General features: G+C 34.0%; 1 protein-coding gene across 3 annotated transcripts in view; it reads right to left on the minus strand.

Moving 5' to 3' along the window:
* The window catches only part of LOC138323252 (xaa-Pro aminopeptidase 1-like), a 35442-nt gene extending 16619 nt beyond the window's left edge, over positions 1-18823 (minus strand). For 2 of the 3 annotated variants that reach the window (XM_069267711.1, XM_069267701.1), the window contains exons 1-3: positions 18586-18823; positions 9115-9236; positions 555-665 (exon numbers count right to left, since the gene is read on the minus strand). In XM_069267711.1, the coding sequence (XP_069123812.1) occupies positions 555-665; positions 9115-9236; positions 18586-18628 (276 nt within the window). In that variant the 5' untranslated portion in view covers positions 18629-18823. The remainder of the gene's footprint in view (positions 1-554; positions 666-9114; positions 9237-18585) is intronic. The other variant, XM_069267692.1, reaches the window with a different exon arrangement.
* Positions 18824-26280: the final 7457 nt, after the last annotated feature.

Genomic DNA, 26280 nt, shown 5'->3' on the forward strand with positions numbered 1-26280 from the left:
AATTAGAAACAGACGAAAGCTTAATGATGTTATAGCTGAAGTTGATTACCCTTGTCAAACTCCTAAACAAGCACGTGTTAGTCGTTATATAATATTATTATGCTAACATTACACTTATCTTTACGAATACATAGTTTCTGTTAGCCATAAGTAACAGACGATATGTTTATTTGAAGGCGGAAACTTATAATTAATTACAAAGATATAATGTCGTAAATAGTGCGGTTTAATTACCAGCTACAGATATCATTTTTTTACAAGCATAATACCTTAGAAAAACCTTTTGCGGTGAGCTTTACAATTATTATTAAGCTCGTGTAAAACTCGTTTGAATTAAAAAAAATGATCGGTTGATGATTTCAAAAAAGGGGGATTTCCGTCATTCATCAGGAAACTACAATTTTCATTTGTTATATTAACCCAATATAATATAGCTAAATACCGACATTGTGTTTCAATTAACTTACAATCAGAATGATCATCGCTTTGTACGTATTTTTATATAATGTTATTTTATCGATAGCATATCTCTAGATCTCATTAGTTCTACTAACCTGATGAGCGTCCTCCGAGGGCACGAGGTAGCCACTGATACCGGCTGCTGTAAAACGGTTACGAAGATCAGACAATCGTTGGGTCGTATCAACCTGGATGGCGGGTGCAGTCTACAACACGTACATTTATGTTTAGTTATTATGGTTTGTATGTATTTGTGGAGTCTACAACACGTACATTTATGTTTAATTAGTATGGTTTGTATGTATTTGTGGAGTCTACAACACGTACATTTATGTTTAATTATTATGGTTTGTATGTATTTGTGGAGTCTATACACAACACGTACATTTATGTTTAATTATTATGGTTTGTATGTATTTGTGGAGTCTACAACACGTACATTTATGTTTAATTATTATGGTTTGTATGTATTTGTGGAGTCTACAACACGTACATGTGTAGTATTTTATACATTTATGTTTAATTAGTTATGGTTTGTATGTATTTGTGGAGTCTACAACACGTACATTTATGTTTAATTATTATGGTTTGTATGTATTTGTGGAGTCTACAACACGTACATTTATGTTTAATTATTATGGTTACTATGTATTTGTGGAGTCTATACACAACACGTACATTTATGTTTAATTATTATGGTTTGTATGTATTTGTGGAGTCTATACACAACACGTACTTTATGTTTTTATGTTTAATTTATGTATGGTATACTTTTGTTATATTATGTATTTGTGGAGTCTACAACACGTACATTTATGTTTATTATTATGGTTTGTATGTATTTGTGGAGTCTACAACACGTACATTTATGTTTAATTATTATGGTTAGTATGTATTTGTGGAGTCTACAACACGTACATTTATGTTTAATTATTATGGTTGGTTGTATGTATTTGTGGAGTCTATACACAACACGTACATTTATGTTTAATTTTAGTTGTATTATGGTTCAACTCATTTGTTATATTATGTTTGTATGTATTTGTGGAGTCTACAACACGTACATTTATGTTTAATTATTATGGTTTGTATGTATTTGTGGAGTCTACAACACGTACATTTATGTTTAATTATGGTTACTATGTATTTGTGGAGTCTACAACACGTACATTTATGTTTAATTATTATGGTTTGTATGTATTTGTGGAGTCTATACACAACACGTACATTTATGTTTAATTATTATGGTTTGTATGTATTTGTGGAGTAACTCTTATGGTGTATGTATTTGTGAGTCTACAACACGTACATTTATGTTTAATTATTATGGTTTGTATGTATTTGTGGAGTCTACAACACGTACATTTATGTTTAATTATTATGGTTTGTATGTATTTGTGGAGTCTACAACACGTACATTTATGTTTTATTATTATGGTTTGTATGTATTTGTGGAGTCTACAACACGTACATTTATGTTTAATTATTATGGTTAGTATGAGTATTTGTGGAGTCTACAACACGTACATTTATGTTTAATTATTATGGTTTGTATGTATTTGTGGAGTCTACAACACGTACATTTATGTTTAATTATTATGGTTAGTATGTATTTGTGGAGTCTATACACAACACGTACATTTATGTTTATTTGTTTAATTATTATGGTTTGTATGTATTTGTGGAGTCTACAACACGTACATTTATGTTTAATTATTATGGTTTGTATGTATTTGTGGAGTCTATATACAACACGTACATTTATGTTTAATTATTATGGTTTGTATGTATTTGTGGAGTCTATATACAACACGTACATTTATGTTTAATTATTATGGTTTGTATGTATTTGTGGAGTCTATATACAACACGTACATTTATGTTTAATTATTATGGTTTGTATGTATTTGTGGAGTCTATATACAACACGTACATTTATGTTTAATTATTATGGTTTGTATGTATTTGTGGAGTCTATATACAACACGTACATTTATGTTTAATTATTATGGTTTGTATGTATTTGTGGAGTCTATATACAACACGTACATTTATGTTTAATTATTATGGTTTGTATGTATTTGTGGAGTCTACAACACGTACATTTATGTTTAATTATTATGGTTTGTATGTGTTTGTGGAGTCTATATACAACACGTACATTTATATTTAATTATTATGGTTTGTATGTATTTGTGGAGTCTACAACACGTACATTTATGTTTAATTATTATGGTTAGTATGTATTTGTGGAGTCTACAACACGTACATTTACGTTTAATTATTATGGTTAGTATGTATTTGTGGAGTCTACAACACGTACATTTATGTTTAATTATTATGGTTAGTATGTATTTGTGGAGTCTACAACACGTACATTTACGTTTAATTATTATGGTTAGTATGTATTTGTGGAGTCTACAACACGTACATTTATGTTTAATTATTATGGTTTGTATGTATTTGTGGAGTCTACAACACGTACATTTATGTTTAATTATTATGGTTTGTATGTATTTGTGGAGTCTACAACACGTACATTTATGTTTAAGTATTATTATTTCTATGTATTTCTAGAACAGTCTCAAAGAAAATAATCTAGCCAATGCGTGGTATTAAACACAAGTTTTTCTCTTGTCATCATTGATATTATGCAGGATTACATAGTAAAAACATTACATTTCCTTCTTATATCTTTTTTGTTTTTATCTTTTTCATCCTTTCTTTGTTTCTTTGTTATGGTTTCTAAGGAAACAGATAGGTATAGGTATAATGGCATTGCTTCTGAATCAGTTGCTTTTTAATTTTTTTTTTGATTTACACAATGTATTTGAATGCTCTGATAAAATGAAAACTTCTTAAAAGAACAAAATCAGTGTTTCACATGGGCTCCATGCCACTTATTGTCACTAGACCACGGTCACGCCTACATTTGTGAAGTGTCTTAAGATCTTCGAGGGTTTAAATCTTAAATCTGGAGCAAAACTAACTTGCTTTTTACTACGAAGTATTGCAGGTTTTAAGAGAAAACACAATTACAGTAAAACACGGCTTAACTAAATCACTTCGTTATAATTATAGTTCGTAATGTAAACATTGTACATATTACATTCATGTCATAGGAACCTTGATATGTAATGAGAATCACCACGTCTGAACCTCACATTCATTGTATGCTGTTCATAATAAATGTGTTAACTGTTTTTATAAACTAAACATATACGATTTAATGTACTCTTAGACTGAATTGTCCCTTTAACTGTATTTATAAACTAAACATATACGATTTAACGTACTCTTAGACTGAATTGTCCCTTTAACTGTATTTATAAACTAAACATATACGATTTAATATACTCTTAGACTGAATTGTCCCTTTAACTGTATATATAAACTAAACATATACGATTTTAATGTACTCTTAGACTATATTGTCCCTTTAACTGTATTTATAAACTAAACATATACGATTTAATATACTCTTAGACTGAATTGTCCCTTTAACTGTATATATAAACTAAACATATACGATTTTAATTTACTCTTAGACTGAATTGTCCCTTTAACTGTATTTATAAACTAAACATATACGATTTTAATGTACTCTTAGACTGAATTGTCCCTTTAACTGTATATATAAACTAAACATATACGATTTTAATGTACTCTTAGACTATATTGTCCCTTTAACTGTATATATAAGCTAAACATATACGATTTTAATGTACTCTTAGACTGAATTGTCCCTTTAACTGTATATATAAACTAAACATATACGATTTTAATGTACTCTTAGACTGTATTGTCCCTTTAACTGTATTTATAAACTAAACATATACGATTTAATATACTCTTAGACTAAATTGTCCCTGTAATAACTGTATTTATAAACTAAACATATACTATTTTAATGTACTCTTAGACTGTATTGTGCCTTAAACTGTATTTATAAACTAAACATATACGATTTTAATGCTGTTGTGACAGTCTCATCAGATATTTAATATCAATTGAAATATATCTTACAATTATCATAAATGTATTTAAGACACTGTTAGCGTACTTTAAGCGGTAGTTTTATTTTAGCGGTAGATTTTTTAGCGGTTTAATTTTTAGCGGTAGTTGTTTTTTGCGCTTTATTTTAGCGGTTGTTTTATTCTAGCAGTAGTTTTATTTTAGCGGTAGTTGTTTTAACGCTTTATTTCAGCGGTTGTTTTATTTTAGTAGTAGTTTTATTTAGCGGTAGCTTTCTTTTAGTGGTAGTTTTATCTAAGCGGTAGTTTTATTTAAGCTATAGTTTTATTTTGGTGGTAGTTTTATTTAAGCTCTAGTTTCATTTAAGCTCTAGTTTTATTTTGGTAGTAGTTTTATTTGAACGGTAGTTTTATTAGTAGTAGTTTTATTATAGCAGTGGTCTTATTTAAGTGCTTTTCACGCTGCCTTTGAAGTGTTAATTCAGCGCTGAAATTTGTATAATAGTATTTCTGGTATTAAACCAACGAATTGTGCTAATTAATATCCGCGCTAACAAACCATGATTTACAGTTTTCGCATTTGCGCTAAAATGAGTATGTTTACAGTAGTGTTGCCTACACTGTTAGACCAGGGAAATTAAGGAAGACCCGGTGTATATACAGTAACATTAGTATATACAGTTACATTTCCTTTGATTGGTACTCTCTACGAAGGTCGAGATATTTACGTAAGTGGTTTAAGTTATTCTGCTGAATCAATGATACATGTACCTAGGATTGTTGTATAACTGTTATTTAGTATGAGGATGTAAATGTACAAAATACTTTCATTTAGTTAACAATTTTAATAAGAACATTACGCATAGAGAATATGTTTTTAAAAATGTCATTTATTTAAAAATTTACTTGATTTATTCTTTCTATCTTCAACCTCACATGGTTAATGCATTCATAAAGAAGTTCAAGATGTCAAATATAATCGACTTGTTGACAATGATCAATTACTGCTGAATGACATGTTTTTCCTGTGCGAGGATCCCGCTAAGGGATTTGTTATCAGAATCTGAAGTGTGTATCTGACCTAAACATAGTATGTTTATTGTCTCTGCAAGATAACAATAGTTCCAGAGACAATAGAAAAATCTTACTGTTATAATCTGCCAAGTCAAACATCAAAAGACCTCAGTAAAATAACGACTGGAATCGTTTCAATACCTCCCTGGTTATCTTCAATACAAACACAAGGGAGAGGATAAATAACGCCAAGGTGTCTGTTGTTTCATTTTGAAGAGATAGTTAAGATAAGCTATTGCGGTCAGTCTCATAAGTGGACCAACTACTACGTATTATAATTGACGGTCCCCTTTGTCACTGAAAATAATGTTATCCCGATTATAAATATTACACATTGATTGTAGGAAAACGACAAAGAATGTAAATATCATATCCTATATTTCACGTTATAAAACATATCTCAAAAACAGTCGGAAGTCGAAATAACCAAAATAACAATCTGACTTGCACACAGACTTTCAGAGCTTGGTCCCTGTTTAAATGTTTAAAAATGCCACATATATTAATACAATGGTGAATTTATTACTGACTGATGTACAAGTAAAGCTTGTTTTTGTAGTGTTCCAGCAAACTTAAACATGTCACCAAGTCACTGTAATTTATACTGGTGTACACAATTCCATACGATAATTGTTTAATTCTCCAAGTATTAATTAACTATTCCTCATATAAGATATACTTTTGATAATAATTACAAAGTATTCGCAACAGTTTATACTTCATCCATGGGTTAATTATCACTGTTAATCATGGAAATTAGCTTGTATATTAAGATAAGTAAATATAAAAACAATATTTACCCCACGTGTCAGGTTATCTAATGTGATTAAGAAGTAGATAATACTATTAATTATACTTTTAAAAGTTTAATGTGAACAATGTAGTTTTCAGGGTCGAAATGAAATTACAATATGATTTTGATGTTTTGGATTAATAGCGCAATTATGTAGGTCACTAACTGAAGTCATCGCATCAGAGACAAAGAGGTTACGCTCATTTTCTTATGACGGAAGGTAATGACAGAAGATAATCTTTACTTTAACACCTCTAAGTTATTAATTCTAATTTATTTTTCTTGATCTTGCAATAAATTATGATATGATAATATAAGGATCGAAGTAAGTCCGCTGATTAAAGAATTAACCTTGTTTACATGAACATGATGTTCTATCTTAAAATACAAGTACAGAAAGTAAAAACGTTGATGTGACAAGAAATAAGCTCAAAGAGATAACTAAATGTCAATTTTAACGTTTTAGTGGTGTATTATCCAGCAAGCCTTACAAAGATATTTAATAATGCAGAAAATAACCTCTCATATCAAAAGAGGAACTTAAAAACTATTATAAGACACATGATAGAAAATTTGACAGTTTCGACAAGAACTACACATGTTCAGAGCAAGTGTCATAATCTTATCTATAGTAATGAAATCATGTTGTCGAGAAATAACAAGATTGTAGTTTTGTTTGTAATTATTGATATTGAGAACAATGTCATGGAGACCTAAAAGCATTGTAAAACAAACTATAAACAAGAAATGCTTTATTCTCAGTTAATACCAGCTTATCTAATACTTTTTACACATAACAGCAGTATTTCCGCTGTCGCTGAATCGCACCTTTACAAACTCGAAATTCCTTAAAATAACTCAAAAAGAATTTTGGCAGCTACAGAATTCCTGTTGTGCATTTTTTTGTCTAAAAATAGTGTGTAGAATGTGATATTAACCTTCCCCGTTAGGTGAGTAGGATGTGATATTTACCGCCCCTGGTAGAAGAGAAGGGTGCGGTATTTACCGTCCCCAATAGTTGAGTAGGATGTGATATTTACCTCCCTTGGTAGGTTAGTAGAATGTGATATTTACCTTCCCCGGTAGGTGAGAAGGATGTGATATTTACCTTCCCCGGTAAGTGAGTAGGGTGTGATGTTTACCTTCCCCCGATAAGTGAGTAGGGTGTGATATTTACCTCCTCCGTTAGGTGAGTAGGATGTGATATTTATCGCCCCCGCCAGGTGAGTAGGGTGTGATATTTACCGCCCCTCGGTATGTGAGTAGTATGTGATATTTACCTCCCCCGGTAGGTGAGTAGGACGTGATATTTACCTCCCCCGGTAAGTGAGTAGGATGTAATATTTACCTCCCCCGGTAAGTGAGTAGGGTGTGATATTTACCGCCCCGGTAAGTGAGTAGGTTGTAATATTTACCTCCCCCGGTAAGTGTGTAGGGTGTGATATTTACCGCCCCCGGTAGGAGAGTAGGGTGTGATATTTACCGCCCCCGGTAGGAGAGTAGGGTGTGATATTTACCGCCCCCGGTAGGAGAGTAGGGTGTGATATTTACCGTCCCCGGTAAGTGAGTAGGTTGTAATATTTACCTCCCCCGGTAGTGAGTAGAGTGTGATATTTACCGCCCCCGGTAGGAGAGTAGGGTGTGATATTTAACGCACCCGGTAGGTGAGTAGGTTGTATATTTAACGCACCCGGTAGGTGAGTAGGTTGTGATATTTACCTCCCTCGGTAGGAGAGTAGGATGTGATATTCACCGCCCCGGTAAGTGAGTAGATTGTGATATTTACCGTCCCCGGTAGGTGAGAAGGATGTGATATTTACCGCCCCCGGTAAGTGAGAAGTATGTGATATTTACCGCCCCCGGTAAGTGAGAAGGGTGTGATATTTACCTTCCCCGGTAGGTGAGTAGGGTGTGATATTTTCCACCCCCGGTAAGTGAGTAGTATGTGATATTTACCGCCACCGGTATGTGGGTAGGGTATGATATTTACCGCCCCTGGTATATGAGTAGTATGCGATATTTACCTCCTCCGGTAGGTGATTAGGATGTGATATTTACCTCCCCCGATAACTGAGTAGGGTGTGATATTTACCGCCCCCGGTAGGTGAGTAGGGTGTGATATTTACCTCCCCTGATAAATGAGTAGCATGTGATATTACCGCCCCCGTTATGTGAGTAGTATGTGATATTTAACACCTCACTGTAGGTAAGTAGGATGTGATATTTACCGCTCCCGGTAGGTGAGTAGGATGTAATATTTACCACCTCTCTGTAGGTAAGTAGGATGTAACATTTACCGCCCCCGGTAGGTGAGTAGGATGTAATATTTACCACCTCTCTGTAGGTAAGTAAAGTAGGATGTAATATTTACCACCTCTCTGTAGGTAAGTAGGATGTAACATTTACCGCTCCCGGTAGGTGAGTAGGATGTAACATTTACCGCTCCCGGTAGGTGAGTAGGATGTGATATTTACCGCCCCGGTAAGTGAGCAGGATGTGATATTTACCTCCCCCGGTAGGTGAGTAGGGTGTGATATATACCTCCCCCGGTAAGTGAGAAATATGTGATATTTACCTCCCCCGGTAAGTGAGTAGGATGTGATATTTATCGCCCCGGTAGGTGAGTAGGGTGTGATATATACCTCCCCCGGTAAGTGAGAAATATGTGATATTTACCTCCCCCGGTAAGTGAGTAGGATGTGATATTTACCACCTCCCGGTAAGTGAGTAGGATGTGATTTTTACCTCCTCCGGTAAGTGAGTAGGATGTGGTATTTACCACCTCCCGGTAAGTGAGTAGTATGTGATATTTACCGCTCCCGGTTGACAATTTGGTCTATCCGATGGTGACATGTTACGGATTCTATTCAGTTCAACCGTTGTACTCCGTTTAGATCGCTTACGGATACCATCATCGACGGTTAGCACTGAAGCACCTAGAAGTGAAAAAGGCACTAAGTAGATTTGGGTACAATGATATAGTGGTATAAAATGAAAACAACTGTTAGTTATGCGGGTTAGAAAACATTTTCATTCGTTAATTTTCACAAGCAGCAATATATTTTGTTCAACTATCACTGTAATACCGATTTCTTTCACAACAATAGCAAGCTTTTTTGTAAGAAAGTTCCTTACCGTTTTGATATGATCGAATATAGAACAAGAGGCCAATGGCCTTGTAGCACGATGGTCTAGTTAATTAATGTTCAATGATTGGTTTTCACTAATATTCTTGATTAACACTTGCACTGTTTAAACTAATAATTAGGAAAATTCAAATGACGACTGGTATTTTTCTTCAATGTTGGTATTAATATCATACAATTTTTTCAAGACGGATGTCATTTCACAAATGTTACTTTATACAAAATATAGATCAACAGTTTTATAAACAAGAGGCCCATGGGCCTTAACGGTCATCTGACTATTGGAACAATACAACAAAGTAATTTAAATATTTTAGCCATTTTGACCCCTGTGATCTATGAAGATCAAGGTCATTTTTTTAAAACAAATATGGTAGCCCTTCATCCCAGCGTGTCACAGGCCCAATATCGGTCTCTAGGCCTCTTAGTTATTCACAAAAAAGTAATTTCAAGACTTTAGCCTATTTGACCCCTGTGACCTTGGATGAAGGTCAAGGTCATTCATTTGAACAAATTTGGTAGCTTTTCATCCCAGCAGGTCACATGCCCAATATCAGGTCTCTAGGCCTCCTAGGTATTCTCAAGAAATCTTTTAAAGATTTTAGCCTATTTGACCCCTGTGACCTTGGATGAAGATCAAGGTCATTCATTTGAACAAACTTGGTAGCCCTTCATCCCAGCATGTTGCAGGCCCAATATGAGTATCCTGAGCCTTTTGGTTCTTGAAAAAAAGTCGATTAGAGACTTTAACCTATTTGACCCCTGTGACATTGAATGAAGGTCAAGGTCATTGATTTGAACAAACTTGGTAGCCTTTTATCCCAGCATGCTGTAGGCCCAATATGAGTATCCTGGGCCTTTTGGTTCTTGAGAAGAAGGCATTTAAAGATTTTAGCCTATTTGACCCCTGTGACCTTGAATTAAGATCAAGGTCATTCATTTGAACAAACTTGATAGCCCTTCGTTCTAGCATGTCAGGGGCCCAATATCAGGTCTCTAGTCCTCTTAGTTATTCACAAGAAGTGGTGTAAAGATTTTAGCCTATTTGACCCCCTATGACCTTAAATGAAGGTTAATGTCATTCATTTGAATAAACTTGGTAGCCCTTCATCCCAGCATGCTACCGGCCCAATATCAATACCCTGGGCCTTCTGGTTCTTGAGAAGAAGTTGTTTAAAGATTTTAGCCTATTTGACCCCTGTGACCTTGAATGAAGGTCAAGGTAGCAAACTTGGTAGCTCTTCATCCAAGCATGCTACAGGCCAAATATCAGTACCATGGGCCTTTCGGTTATTGAGAAAAAGTTGTATGAATGAAAAGTTTACGCACTGCGCACGGCGGACGGCGCATGACGACGGACGGTGCATGATGACAATAGGTCATCCTGACCCTTCGGGTCTAATGACCTAAAAATGCATTGATTTGTACAGAACAATTTTTTTTCTGAGTAGGATTTTAGTATGGTCGTATTTACATAATATTGTAATATTATAAAACATAATTAGGGAAACTTTTTTCTATGTGATTGTATCTCTTAACTGCCTTAATCTTTTCTTAAATTTTATTTATTTAGTATGAAGTGGTACTGTCAGCCATATAAGTTTCCCATAATATATTGCGTTTCTCATTTAAATATTACTACAGACAAAGAAGAAATGAAATGTATTTTAATTCCCTAAAAATAGAGTTTATGTCTGTTTGTCGCCAAATTTTACCAGTTCCGTCCTAATCTATAACTACATGTCTCTGCCAAATTTCATTGCTGTTTATGATATCCTATTCACAAGGTAATTTTCAAAACCAGGGGTCATGCTATAAGCTACGATGGAGCAAAAACAATTTGTACGAACTAATACAGCTTCTCTCTAATCATCATATTTTGTCGTAAAATGTAAATTAGCGGAATTATTGGTAGGTAAACATGATTGAGATAGTAATCATGGCAACCTTATCAGTTACATATTTGAAACTCTAGCTACTGCAAACATGTATAACAATTAAATTACACCATAAACTTATATTGCCGTATTTTGATTCTAGTTATCGAGGTAAATACCACCAGTAAATTGCTTTACTATCTCGGTGATTAGACATTTTATAGTGGTTCTCACAGAACATGTCACCATTTAACAATATATTGCACCCTATTACGAGCGCATCGGAGGATCATTTTTAAGGAATATGATTTAAGTTGTACAATAAAACGAGGCATTTTTTTTTTTTTTTTTTTTTTTGCATTTTTCTATTGAAATATAACTTGGAGCCTATTATTTTTTTAGTTCACATGCGAATTTTATGAGTTTAACGTCCTATTAACAGCCAGGGTCATGAACGGACGAGCAAGTTTTGTTGGTGGTGAAACGTTGACATACAATATACACATTAACTAGTCAATCCAAAGAATGATATTAACCTGGCCCAATATATGGGATACTACCAATTAGATTAGAAACGAGTGTTGTGAATGCAGTTACTGCAATCAGAAACTAGGTGTTTGTGTTTACATTCTGGGAATGCCATATTGTCACAAATTTTCTGTTTGGTTGAGAACAATAAAGAAACGACTTTATAACTCACAAATATTGGAATAATTTTTAGTTTTCAAAATTACCCATTTACTATCATTATTTTCTTAATTCGTTCAGCTAAATTCCATATATATAAATACAGATGTAACAATGATCCACTTGGGGATAAATGAAACAACTGTGAAAATGTGTGAGTACATGTTTTTTTCAATGATTATATAATCGTGTTTTACTAACAGAGATTCATACTTAAATGCCTAGATGTAACAAACAATTCCCACGCCTTCGATTCCTTCTTATACTTCTGTATTGGTTTCAGTATCTGTGAGGAATATGTCGTAAACATATTTTGAAAGAAAAAAAGACTGGGTTTCGTTGTTTTTTATTTCAAACTACATGGTAACCTTTTTTTTATTTCACACTACATGGTTCACACTACATGGTAACCTTTCAAATACAACATCGTTCGAGTTTAAAACAAATTTTTGTTCTGTAACAATTACAGTTCTGGTAGAAAAAATAACCGGTCGCTGTGCCTTCCATATTATTGGGATTTCACCTGGCTATACATAATCTGACCTTTGACCTGCATTTAATATCAACTTAATTCTTGCCTATATATAATAAACACTTAAAGAGATTTTTATTTTCGGGCTCCTTTTATATCAAGCAGGACTCTGAGACATTTGACATACCAAAACATTAGGCACATGGGCCTCAACAGTTATTTGACTATTGCAGACAAATTAAACATAATTCGCTTATGCGCGTTATGTCTGCAATCCTGGGAGAAATATTGGACCATAAATCGGGCAAGAAGGCAGGTCAATGTTTAATTCAGACACGTGTAAAGCAAACAATTAATATTTTTGACTTACATCCGAAGTGTTTTTGATTAGATAGTCCATCGATAGTTTTGTTTTGATAGAGTATTCATGAATATCGTCTGAATTATAGTTTCATACTTTTAAATTGAATATTTATATGAGAATCTGAGCAAAAACGAAGATGTGTGTTTTCCCCTGGTACAAGTATAATATGTAACTGGCACATCATTATACGAACCCAAGGCACCATCACGGTAGTAGGTAGAGATAGATACTACGAACGATATTCAAGGATAAATATGGAAAGAAAACATGTTGTTGCATTATCTACATATTTAATCTGACATGTATAGAAAAACATCCCTAACATGATGCATTAAGGTGAAGGATGGTTGATTCACGCAGACACCTATTGGGTATCATAAACCGGCGTTTAATGTAAAAGGATATATTTCCATCAGCCTCACGAAATGTTAGCACGAGACGTAACCCAGATATGTAGCATAATATGAGAAAATTAATGCATTATCAGCACAACGCGATATTACATAGTCTCGACTAAGTGCGTATGGCTGTTACCGATGTACAGGCGTATTACTGTACAGTCATGACACAAATCGGTTTACAATTATTTCAAAATAACAATTGGTACGTTATATAGATAAGCCTCAACCTGTACAATTTGTGGGGGAGAGAACTGTATCGAGGCCCGTCAGTGCCGGGATCTGTTCTCTCTCCCACATATTGTACAGTTTGAGGCTTATCTCTAACTTAAAACATAGCAAATCTTTGTGTTAATAAAGTTCACTTTTATATCTAATATAAGCCAGTTTTTTTTTTTTTTTTTTTTTTTTTGCTTTTGTCTATGAGCTCAGGTAACTCGTCTATTGTGCATTCAACCATGACAAATCCGATATAGACAATGACAACATAGAATTACCTTTGCCTGGGTTATATGTGATGAATATCATTCATGAACGGAATGCATAAAGCATGCTTTTGTGTTGGACAACTATCTGTAAATTCATTTTCACCATGTCCGGCAACAGTGATGAAGCGATATTACTTTCTCAATTTAAGCGATGTATAAAGTTGGCTTTAATGACTTTTATTGCTAAAAGGACATTTCTTTCCAATGTCTGATGTGGTAAAGAATGACATATGAAACTAGACTTGCAATTTAGGCGTTAGTTTGAAAGCGTTTAGCTAAAATGATCGCATATAGCAATGATTTTCAGGCCAGTTCAAAACAGTCGGTGGCCCCAGAACTTTCATTAAATTCAGAGGATTTAAAATTTCGACTTCTCTAAGGACAATTTTGGATGTATTTATACCATGTGCAATTTCATTCAACAAGCTAATGGGATTTAGGTGAAATTCTGAAATATAGTTAAAACACCAATATAAGTGTAAAAAGTGGTGTACAAAACAATAAAGTCTCAGAAAGCGGAGTTAATGTTGTAGATAAGCGTTAAATGGTGAATTCGTCATAAGATAGAAATTTCTATACAGAAATTCTGTGGATGTGTTTAATTCCGCATCAATAGAGGATTAAATTCTCTTCATATTCATCATGTGAACTTTTTTCGCAATTTGAATTAAAAGAATAATGGAATATTCCGGCAGGTTGTGTGTTGTGTGTTAAATAATTATGGGATTATGCCCGGAGATGACATACTCACCCGTTTTGTGTAAATCTCCCATAAGTTACCTTTTACTGTGTTATAAGTGACTGTCTTATATTAGAGTCACATATAAGACAGAAAAAGGTAACATATACGACAGTTACAGGTAATGGTTCGATAATCCGGGAGTTAAAGTATAGAAACAACAATAAATGACATTAGAACTATGTTTAAAAACCAGTGATAGTGTTGTCGCTTGAATACGAATAAATCTAACAGTGCAGTGAGATTAGTCTAAACAGGAAAATGTATATATATATAAAAAAAAAAACTATTGTGAGGGCATGTTCGCGTGTGATAAGATTTCATTGACAAATAGCGGACATAAACCGTCTCGAAAAAGCGTCAGACATGCGTAGAACCTTATCCCTATATATTGCGAACCTAATCCGATGTGGAAGATTAACCAAATACGCTGGCCTTCTTTAATATTTAAAGGCATATTATATGGGATTGTATCATTAATCAAGTATGCAAATTAACTTCCATGGGAACTTATTACGTATTGTGTAAAAAACATATGACTAGGATCATTTAAGGAGTAAAACAAATGGTATCATCAAGTTAAAAATGACTTTTACTCATTTATTTTTTCGTCGAATCTGTATTGTACATGAACTGGTTATAACTAACTTATTAGCCCCATATCTCAGCATGCTACATACCTAATAGCATGTATTTAGGCTTCCTGATTATTGACAAAATGGACAAAGAATGCATACTATTTGACCTATATGACCTTAATATGAAGGAAGATCAAGTTCCTTCATTTGAACATCCTTGGTGGCCCTTCATCCCAGAATGCTACACTAGCCCAAAAAGTCGATTAAAGATTTCAGCCAATTTGACGACTGTGACCTTGAATGAAAGTTCCTTCTTCTGAACATCTTGGTAGCCCTTCATTCTCGCATGCTACAGACCTAATATCATATATCTTGGCATTTTATTTACTGACAAAATGTCATTTAAAAATAAGCCTATTTGACCATTGTGACTTTGAGGAAAAATCAAAATTCTTCATTTGAACAAACTTGGTAGCCCTTCTACCTAGCATGTCACAGGCCAGATATCATGTCCTCAGGCCTCTTAATTACTGGTAATAATTAATAGTTGAAAGATTTTAGCCTATTTGACCCCTGTTGCCTGAAATGAAGGTCAAGTTTAAGGTTAAACATAAGAATAATATAACTTCGTTTATGAGTAAGAGATCACAGCGACTGTAATATTATTGCCCTTTTAAATCATTCAGTGAATTTCTTTGTGTTGAGGCTGTTGTTTGATTGGTCAGCGCGAAGTAATGAACTGCGCGTGTAATCCAGATTTACAGTCTCTCCCACCACGATGAAACCTGAATGACATTGGAAATGTAAGAATGAAACAAAAACCTCTGGTAGATCAGGAGGAATCATTTTGGGTTATTCTATACTACACACCTTACCCTATTTACTGTATTTAAGTATATCATTACAAATCTAAGTGCGTAGCCTATTTTATGTAACAAAGAATATGGGCGTTATACCAATATAGAAAGAAGTGAGTTTGTGACCTTCATCGTGATATTGAGGATGAATTCCATTTTATTCTCGTTTGTCCGATTTACCAAGATATTACAAAGAAATTTATAAAGAGATATATATGTATTACGCGGAAACCCTTCCGACTTATTAAGTCAAATTTTAAGTACTACAAATATAGAGGACTTTAGTTTGCTGAGTGTATGTAATGGAACTACTCTGAGCCAACATTTAATGCAAATATGTCCACTCTACTTCATAAGTGCTGTGTCCTGTTAGTATGCCATTTATATTTGTGCATTCAATAAGTTGAAAAACTTCATGCAATAAAATAATTTGACTTTTTGACTAACACTCTTGACTTATTTTCAAAGCAGGGTTTATGTTAGCCTTGAGTAAATTGTAGGTCATAAAGACTCATTGAATTGTTATGTAAATATGGAGTCACAAATTGGCCTATACTGTACCCGCATAAGCGAGGCAAGCCGAATGACGGGCTTGGCTTGTCGGTGCTAAATAGTGACGGATATTATCGAAAATATTTTGAATATTCTTAATCATTATATTGTTGCTAAATAAACGCCCATTGTAATATTTTGAGGTATTAAGTGTAACCGTGGTGTTCAAAGTCAAAAACGGATTTTTTTTTGCTGTGAAAAAACTAATAGGAAAAATGGATTCACTATAGAAGTTTTGATATGAAGGCCATCCTGTATGACAATACATGTCATTGATATTACTCAATAGATCTTTTCATTTTCACCTCACTCAACCCCACCCTCATCCCCCCTCCCCGCAATAAAATACATGTAAGTGAACTTCAATCATTTCTTTTCTGAATGAAGATGCTTGGTCACGCGCTGACCTCTGAGCGACGTCAGAATACATTTTGACATTGAAATTACATTACTGGCCTAGTTTCTTTGCTTCTTCTTTGGCTTACATTGACGATTATGTAAAGGTGAATCTGTAGGGATGACAGAGCGTGATAGGGATTAAATTGAGATTTGTTTAATTTGAGGAAAACGATAAAAGATGTTAGCAAAGATTAGGACATGAGGGCTTCAACGGCTACTTCAGGAATATATCCTCGAGTTTGGTGTACTATACTGCTGCTACAGGGAAGACATTCCATCGAGTTATTGTTTGTGGGAAAATAGCATTTGTAGGTGTCCTTTGTAGCAGTTTGTCTGAATAAGAACATGATTTGTGTTTGTAGCCGGTCATTTAAGTTGGTGCAGCATGTCTGTGAATGAACATGTGTCGTGATTTTATTTGTTTACCTACAGTATCTGGTTGCTTTCCGGTTTTCCCTGTCTGATGAGTTTGGTTTGTGTTGTGGGGGCCCATATAGAAGAGCAGTAATTCAGTTTGAGTCTTACTAGTGCTTTGTATGCGTGTTCTTTTATGTGTAGTGAATTAAGTTGTGCTTATCTATTTATTTATTTTTTTGCATTTGTGGTGATATTATTGTCCCTATTTTCACTCGGCCTAAATATTTACTTGAGTGTGTGGAAAGTGTAGTGGTTAGTGTTGGTGTATTTGTTAGTCTAGTATTATGGTGATGATATTACGTTACGCCCTTCAATTCTGAATGAACGTTTTGCGATGAGACGTATTAGTGATATCGTTGTACATTAAGGAAGACAAACAAAAAAGTTTAATTGAGTGTTTGTTAATGTGTGGCATGGCCGAAATCAGTCATCATAAAATAATCATACTTTGATAAACGATTTATTTCATTTTGTCCATCTATGTATCCTGTTATGCATGTAAGGTTTAAATTTAAGACCAGATTACTTTCTTAACCTCCCATGCGTAAAGTAATAACACTCACCAGTGTACAGGTCATTTTCTTTGAATTAGATATTCAAATTTAAACAAACAATAAAGTATTTGAACTTATTTCATAACACATGTACAAAGATTTATGCTCAACAAACAAATTGTCTTTTTTATCTGTACGTATATATGTACATAAGAAAAAAAAAGAAATAAAAAAACACCACAGAATGTTATGAGAATTCTAGATCATCACACGTACGTCTACATGAAATCCGAGGCTTGATTTCAAGCCAGGCCTATTTGCGACTCAGGCTTATTATCGAATCTTTTGAATAATAGAACAACACATTCGCAGTTTTATATGATGCACTGGCTTCAACATTTTTTGTAACAGGTGACACATTGTACATGTAGGAACTTGTAGTATTTATATGTTCCTTCTTGTTTGGATGCTTACAAAACTTTTGTTTAATATATTGGCTTAAAGCTCATCCATACTATTGGGCCCCTCCTCAAATTCTGTATTGTGACATAAACCATACACCTGACTGCCACATGATGTATGTATTAGCGGCCTATCTGTTTTACATATTACCGCCGCGTACAAACGTGCATCCGAGCATCCGTCCCTCCGATACACCTTACACGATGTCCTGATAACGGATTCTTAGGGGGAAGGGGATTACGCTTCTTATGCCCCGTGTGTCTTCAAAATGAACATCTTCGAAGGAATTAAACTTTTTTCTCTATAGTCTAAATAAAAATAATATTTCAGCACAGTGCATTAGATGTATACTTACCACAGACAACGACAAATACGAAGAGCAAGCTAGCACCCCTCATGGCTGCTTGGAGCGATATTTACTCTCCCGGTAACTTCACCTCTCTTTACAGCAGTAGTCCCGCAAATTATGTTGTTGATATTCAGTTGGAAGAGCCATGCGTCAGTGATACTCAGAAGAGGCGAAAGGTTATGGGGTCAGAGTTCAACAACCTCTATTTAAAGGATTTTTGTATAATTGTTTTCACGTTACATGTATTAAGTTAAATGTATGATGTTCTATATTTGTCTTGTTTACACTAGCTGTTGTATTGTCTAAAGCCTATCGTGTAGTATGCAATGGTAAACGGGTTTTCTTCCTAACAAAAAGTATATAAGAAGAAGGGAGATCACTCTCCATTGTCTATGCAACAAAGTGTTTCATTTATCGGAATGGATCGAGTAATTAGCATATATACTTTAAGACATTCCTGCATATAAATTCGTATGCGTGTAACGTAAACATGTATACTGTATCTGTATGTATCTATAATATCATTACATTATCTAATAACAGTGCGAATGGGTGAACTTACTACCGTAATCTCACAAAGGACTCTTTTTATTTCTTTATTTCATCAAAATATGAAGAGCAATAGACATAACATAAAATGCGCATACATCTCACACGACATAGACAGGAAAGATACTTCGGTTACGCTCCTTCAATAATGACACACATCGTTGACATAAACACTTTATATAATAATAACCAGGGCTGTTAACTATATACAACACAATATGTAATAAACAAAAAATGATCATTCGGGGATATAATCTATTACATACAACTAATGAGTTACACTCCTCGTCCTATATCATCCTAGAGTTTGTACAATAATGAATACAACACAAAGCAATGTAAATAGCAGGTATATGATACTACACTGTGAGGTTGCCCTTTTTGGCTCTCGAATCATTTGATTTCTTAAATTACAAAAGTATGAAGAAATAAAATTGTTGCAGTTGAAATGTTTAGTACATCCTATATCTACATGCAATATGCCTACCATCCGAAATATGCATAAATTAGTTAAATTTGAAAAAGAAGTAGTTTTTCTCTCAGCGCAATCTTGATCAGACTCAATATTTATTCAGGATTTGTAGGTACCTCAGATCTTTATGGTTTCTAGATTAAAACAAAATCAACGAAATTTTTCATAATTTTGTATATTTATGATGGTTTCCATAACAATTACAGCTGCAATGTTACATAACCATCATGCCTATTGTATCAAGGATTTACATGAACATGTACTTAAAATTTGATATTCAACAATTTAATCACCAGATATAAGATTTAAAAATTTGACGGATTTGAGGACCAAAGCAAGCCCAAATCATACAAAGTCCATTCAGTTCAAAGTAAAAATTTCCCCATATATCAATATTTCGACCTTTGCCATTACTCGCGATTAAACACGATACTGGTTCAATAATGGAACTTTGCTTTATCCAGTGCACAATTGCAATTAAAATCTTATTTTTGTGATAGCCACCGATATGACAGTAGCATAAAATATGCTGAAATGTGTGGATTCTACATGATTACAGATACTGACGTTATCACATTAAACACGAGTTGTCGAGCCAGTTGGTGTTCCAGACTTGACCGGAACAAGAACGTTATACCATCGGTCAGGGCAAAGTTATCACTGTTTTTTTGTTTTGTTTTTTTGTTTTTTTGTTGGTTTTTTTTTTCATTATCATTCCGAAACAAAACATGACATTTTTTAAAAACAAGAACAACATAAGAAAACTTACACCGATGGTCTAATTAAGATGAGTTTACAACACTATCAAATGCAAGTTTTCCCTGCATGATCTATGTATATAGAGTGTTTGTAATTGTACAGTGTCGCCCTCATTTTTTTCCATCCACAGCGTAAATATGGCATCCTAGCTACCATTTTCGTAATCTTGTGACCGCGAACAGCTAAATATAAGCTTCTAGATTTGTACACTTGTGACCTCATTCCCATAGTATCACGTATTAGTCGGAATCTGCATTGCTAGGTCTATAAACACGTGCATGGTATTTAAATTCAAAGGATTTCAACTTCTGGACCCAAGCTGGAAAGGTAAAGGTACCGAAAAGTCTTCATTATTTCTTCACTGACCTCTGCTGACACCCTGTTGACACTGGTACATGTACAATGGAACCTTGCACATTTTTCTTTACAAGATCATAACTATCATACCTATAGACGAACTTTAAGACAGATATCCCTATTTTTAACAAGAAATTTCAGAAGGGCTCCGAATCGGGACTTTGAGATTGGTTGTAAAACACATTTACAAATAATGGGAATGCCATGCCAGAATGCCACGGACCCGTTATATTAAGGACATACATACGAGAATGGAGACTTCCTCTTAGACCACTAAAAGGAAATCATTTCACTGTTTTATTTCATAATTCAGGCGTGCTGTATTTCTTTCATGAAAAGTTGGCAACATTTCGCAGAATCCATGAATCAAGTCAACGAGTTCTAAATTATCTGAAACGTCTTTCTGTGTTGCTTGATGCAAAGCTCCCGGACTTGTGACCTCTCTCTTATGAAACTTCATAGAGAAGATGGAAATGCATGTAAAGAATATGAATAAGTACTATGTACCATTATCAGCCTTTCAACGTGATGTGTTGACAACTTGGATGATTTAATATGGGGGACAGTGTTTACCTTTTACAAGACGCTGATTACATCATAATCACATGATGCGAAGACATGCACCATTTTTGCATTATTCTTTGAGCAATAACCAAGCTGTGAAAAGAGCAATGTTTGAGACCTTAAGCCTGGGGGTACTCAAACCCAAGTGAAGAATTGATGAAAACCACAAAAATCGTAGCCATGTACCATAAATTCAGTGAGTCCGTTTATATTTAATATATATATATGTGTGTGTGTGTGTGTGTGTGTGTGTGTGTGTGTGTGTGTGTGTGTGTGTGTGTGTGTGTGTATTTCATATGTGGATGACATTATGCGGTATAAACTTCATATAAAACCCTTCTTAACTGAAGCTGATGTTATGTTCTCAACGAATCAGCCAAACACATGGCTGAAAAGTAAGGACACTGTAGAAATTAACTACAGGATGTATACTAATATGTAGATAGAATACCAGAGTTGTATAAGCCGCGTACAGACGAAATAAAAAGGGGGCTTTTAAGAGACACTTCAAAAAGAAACAAAAAGAATTGAGCAAGCTTAAAATCGCATTTGATCTATTGCCATTTTGCTTTGGGGGTTTTGGCAGACAGTCAAGTAACATGGAAGGACAGAAAAAAAAAACTTCAAAATAGCATGTTATTTTCATGTATGGAGAATTGACTTGCAGTCGGTGTTTTCAGCGAACTTATTTCAAAATACCTATTGTAAAATTACAACTCACAAACACAAACTTCCAAACGCAGCCTACATTCTTTATTGATTCTGAATCAGCCATTTGTGGTTTATAATGCGGGGCCTTTGAAAATTTTTTTGTAGTTTTTGGGAATGAATTAAAGAACACTCTGCTAAAAATGAAAATTGATAAGAGTCCTCACTCAGACGGTTAACCATTGGATTTTTTGAAAGTATTTATGAAATACATACCTGAACTACAATACCTGATACATTTGATACCAAGGTAGCTACTGTATAACATACGACAGCATTGTTATTCATTAGGCCTTATCCCTTTCATAATTAACAACATGGCTATCTAATGAGTAGTTATATAATGACCCTAAAAGAATTTGGTTTCCAATTAGGATTTACATTTACGGACATATGCTATTGTAAATAAGAAACACTTTTGTTTGATCTACACAATGTAACCTACTTGAAAGCCGCACATGTAAACGTAGATAATTATATATTAGTCCTAATTTCTAACTCTAAAATTCGTATCACTATCACATTATATCATATTATTTATAAGCACTCTTTTAATGCTACTACTAGCTCCAAGCGTTGATGGTTGTAATACAGAATGAATTACAGAATACTTGCTGCAAAATCATTTGTATAAAGAATTAGTAAATCAAACAACAATCTATTTGCATTTTGTAAAAATATCGAAAAACAATCGCGCATATATTTTGGGACTGTGAAAATGTAACTTGATTGAACAACTAAGAATTTCTATAATTGCTAATAATTTAGGTTTTTAGATTTGAAAAACAGTATTTCATTTTCGGGATAACGCACATACTAATTTTCATATTGAAAATTTGATACTGCTTCTAGTGAAACAATACATTAACAACTATAAACGTCATGAAAAGAAAATTAAATTAAACAGTCAAAAAATATATGAGAAATTAACATTAACTTAAACCTCAGAAGAATCATGTATCCATTAGTAATTAAACCACAAACACTCGCAAAAGTCAAATATTGATTAAATATCTAAATAGTAACCTTGGAAAGACATCTGACCAGGGTGTGCCCCCTCCTCCCTTTCTGTCATGTCCTTGGTGTGTATGTTTTGCTTTAACAAGAATATCTCCACTAGTTCACTTTGAAACTACACTTCTACGAAGGGAAGTAGCTCTTGATAGAAGAGCACATTTGAGCAATAATTGGTGTATAATCATGTGTATATCTAATTGACACAAAAATGATACAAAATTATTTATTTTGCTTTAATGCACTTCATTACATATACGCCATAGTGCCAATGTAGTTTTTTTTCCGAACACAATTAATTATTTTTGATATTTCTATTTTAAAGTATTAGAAGCTCAAACATTTCAATGGCGGTAATGGTGTAAATTAAGTAACTTTTGGAACTTCAGAAAATACTAATTCGTCTGCTCCTGTTTTTGATTGAGAAAATACTGTTTGTCAGCGATGGAGCAACTAACGACTATACCATTCTCGATATTCCAGGGGTTCCGATCACTTATGATCTCTACACCCCTGGACTATCTCATAGTAAAACTGGAGGCAACAGAACAGAACAGGTAATTTAGTCGTTTGATGTACATCAAAAGAGCCGTATAACGGTACACTTTGGTCGGCTATGTGGCTTTGATGTTAGGCGTCGCCCTCTCTGTAGTCTTCAAAGGGAATATTTGCTGGCCCTCGATTGGTCAAATGTTTTCCGTTGAGCTACCTTCAATTTCACTATGAGATAGTCCAGGGGTGTAGACATCGTAAGTGATCGGAACCCCTGGAGTATCGAGGATGCGGCTATACTAACATTGGGCGAATTAGTCGTCTCACTCCCGGTATGCTGAGCGTTTATAGACTTTGATGTGTCTCGGCAAGGGGATAGAACTCAGAGCCTACATCACAGGGGCGAGCGCCAAACAGAATGACAAAAATGAGGTATAAAGTCAGTTAGGAGAGGGGAAAAGCTAAGATCCTGAATTTAGTCGTCTAAGTTACGAATCAATAGGGGGTACAATTCTAACGCCCTACTAGCAGGGCCTCAAGCGTTTGCGGACAATACGTTAGTCCATTGAGACATTACGATTGATTAAGAGGCATGCTTACAGTTTATATAATGGTATGTTTGCATTATTGAAGATTTCACAGGTTGTATGTTCCAAGAGAGACAACTCGTAGGTAATCTTTGTATTGCCAATGTTCACAACTATCATTGTATAGGCCGCTTTACCTGCCTATATTATTAGAATTTTGTTTTCCTAATTAGGCAAAAAAAAAAAAATGAAAAAGCCTAATAATATAGATAGGTTTAGCATTGTACATGGTCAATGGTTTAACATTGTACATGGTCAATGGTTTAACATTGCTCATGGTCAATGAAAGTTATTAGACAATTTTTACGTTTACTATTTATCATATTATGGGTATAATACTTTTTCATGTATAAATAATTTATATTCGGCATAATGGTTAGTGACATGGTTAGGAAAAAGTAACATACCACACTACATTGCACTGGCACTTGCACTGTCGAAGTACTATCCGATCGTGCAGGTTTTTTTTATATTTTCTAAATATGTTTATTTTCGGCATTGCTGGTATATACTGTATATTTTCAGTAGTTTGCTGGAGATTTTGAATTCCATGTTCATCGGATACTTCTCAGATCTTGCTTCCGGATTGATCTCCGGTTTGCATCTAGTACGCTTTAAAAGTATATTTAGTTCAGATGTTAGACAGAGAAATCTTGATGAAATGCTTGCAGTTAGTTTCTCTGTGGGTTTTCATGTCTAAATCAGATACACTGTTCCACTCACATTAGACATTACCATGTACATTCTTGAGCGTGATTTATTAGTGATTATATTACTGTACTTTACGATGGACAGAAACAAAGAACTATACGATGTACATGAATACTTCAGCTTTCATAGGGGTAAAGAAAATGATACACTTTTCATAAAGTGGTAAGGTTCTTCTTTGAAATGCATGTAACATTAATATGTATATCATTGCTATAAGTACCATCTTGGCATTTAATCGTTTTATTAGCCCAATGAACCTTTTCTAAATTAAAACAATAACTAGACGATCGTTCAACATGTTCGTATCATTTTAATAAAGATCTTACCCTTGCGTCCGTATATCATATTAGCTCATTTTTGTTCGTTTATTGTTTTTCATTCATCTTTGTTTTGTATCGTTCGGTTTATTATTTCCCACTGTTGAGGAGCTTACTAACTTGAATGAACATGTCTTTTAAGATCTTTACTGTTGTGGTCTCAAACCACTTTGTCTTGCTGATGATTGATGGTGGTTTTCGATGTAGTCCAGAATGTATAAGAATATTCATTTTAAAAAAAGGTTAGATTTAGTAGTTTCTATATTCATTTTCCAGTAATCAGGCACATTTGTAATGTCAGTGGGATTTGATTCTGTTTATGTTTTGCACTTATGACTTACCTGAATCTGTTAGTAAAACATTTTAAGAATTAAGTTTAATATACCTCTTTGTTAATGTTAGGGGCGTATATATTTATCAATAACACTTCTTTGTCATCCTTTTTCATATTCATAATAATGTATCTACCATCCACATCTTTACATCAATGAGTTTCTTGTAAAAAATTACATCAATATAGCTTTCGTAGCAGATGAACATATTATCACGTTTCTTCTTATTGTTAAACCCGTTATCATTACTTGATATAAATCGTAACATCATTATTATTATATATTTTTGTGTTTTTTATTTTGTATAAAACACATTATTTTTTCAAATTAAATTATCCTGTCAAAGTGAAATTGTTGAGCGAATTTGCAACCCAAATTTTGCTCCTATTCTTACTATAAATTATGCTGAATATATTTTCATTATGCATAATGAGATAGAACCGAAATTCGGTCGCAAATTTAACAGAAATAATGTGTTAAAACATTTCATTCCATTAATATTGTTAATACTAGATCTTTAAGATCCAAGTTAAAGTCTTTTACATAATATATTGAGAGATACAATACATGTTCGTATCATACATACTGGATTAGTGTTTTTGGCTGTTTGCTTTCACTCTCTCTTGAGATAGATGACTCACTCCTGGATTTATTTTTCTCCCGAGCAGTGAGCGCCTCCAGTTTTGTTGTGTCATTCACACAGTCTAGGAATGTATCTACCATCATCTTTGCTCCTTTGGTGTTCACATAAGGCCGTCTTTGTCAAACAGTTTACCGTTGTGATCCCTTTATCTAGAAATTCTGTACCATTATCAATGAATTGGAATTCATGTTTTTGA

The sequence above is a fragment of the Argopecten irradians genome, chromosome 1 (genome assembly GCF_041381155.1).
Source record: "Argopecten irradians isolate NY chromosome 1, Ai_NY, whole genome shotgun sequence".
NCBI classification, from domain to species: domain Eukaryota; kingdom Metazoa; phylum Mollusca; class Bivalvia; order Pectinida; family Pectinidae; genus Argopecten; species Argopecten irradians.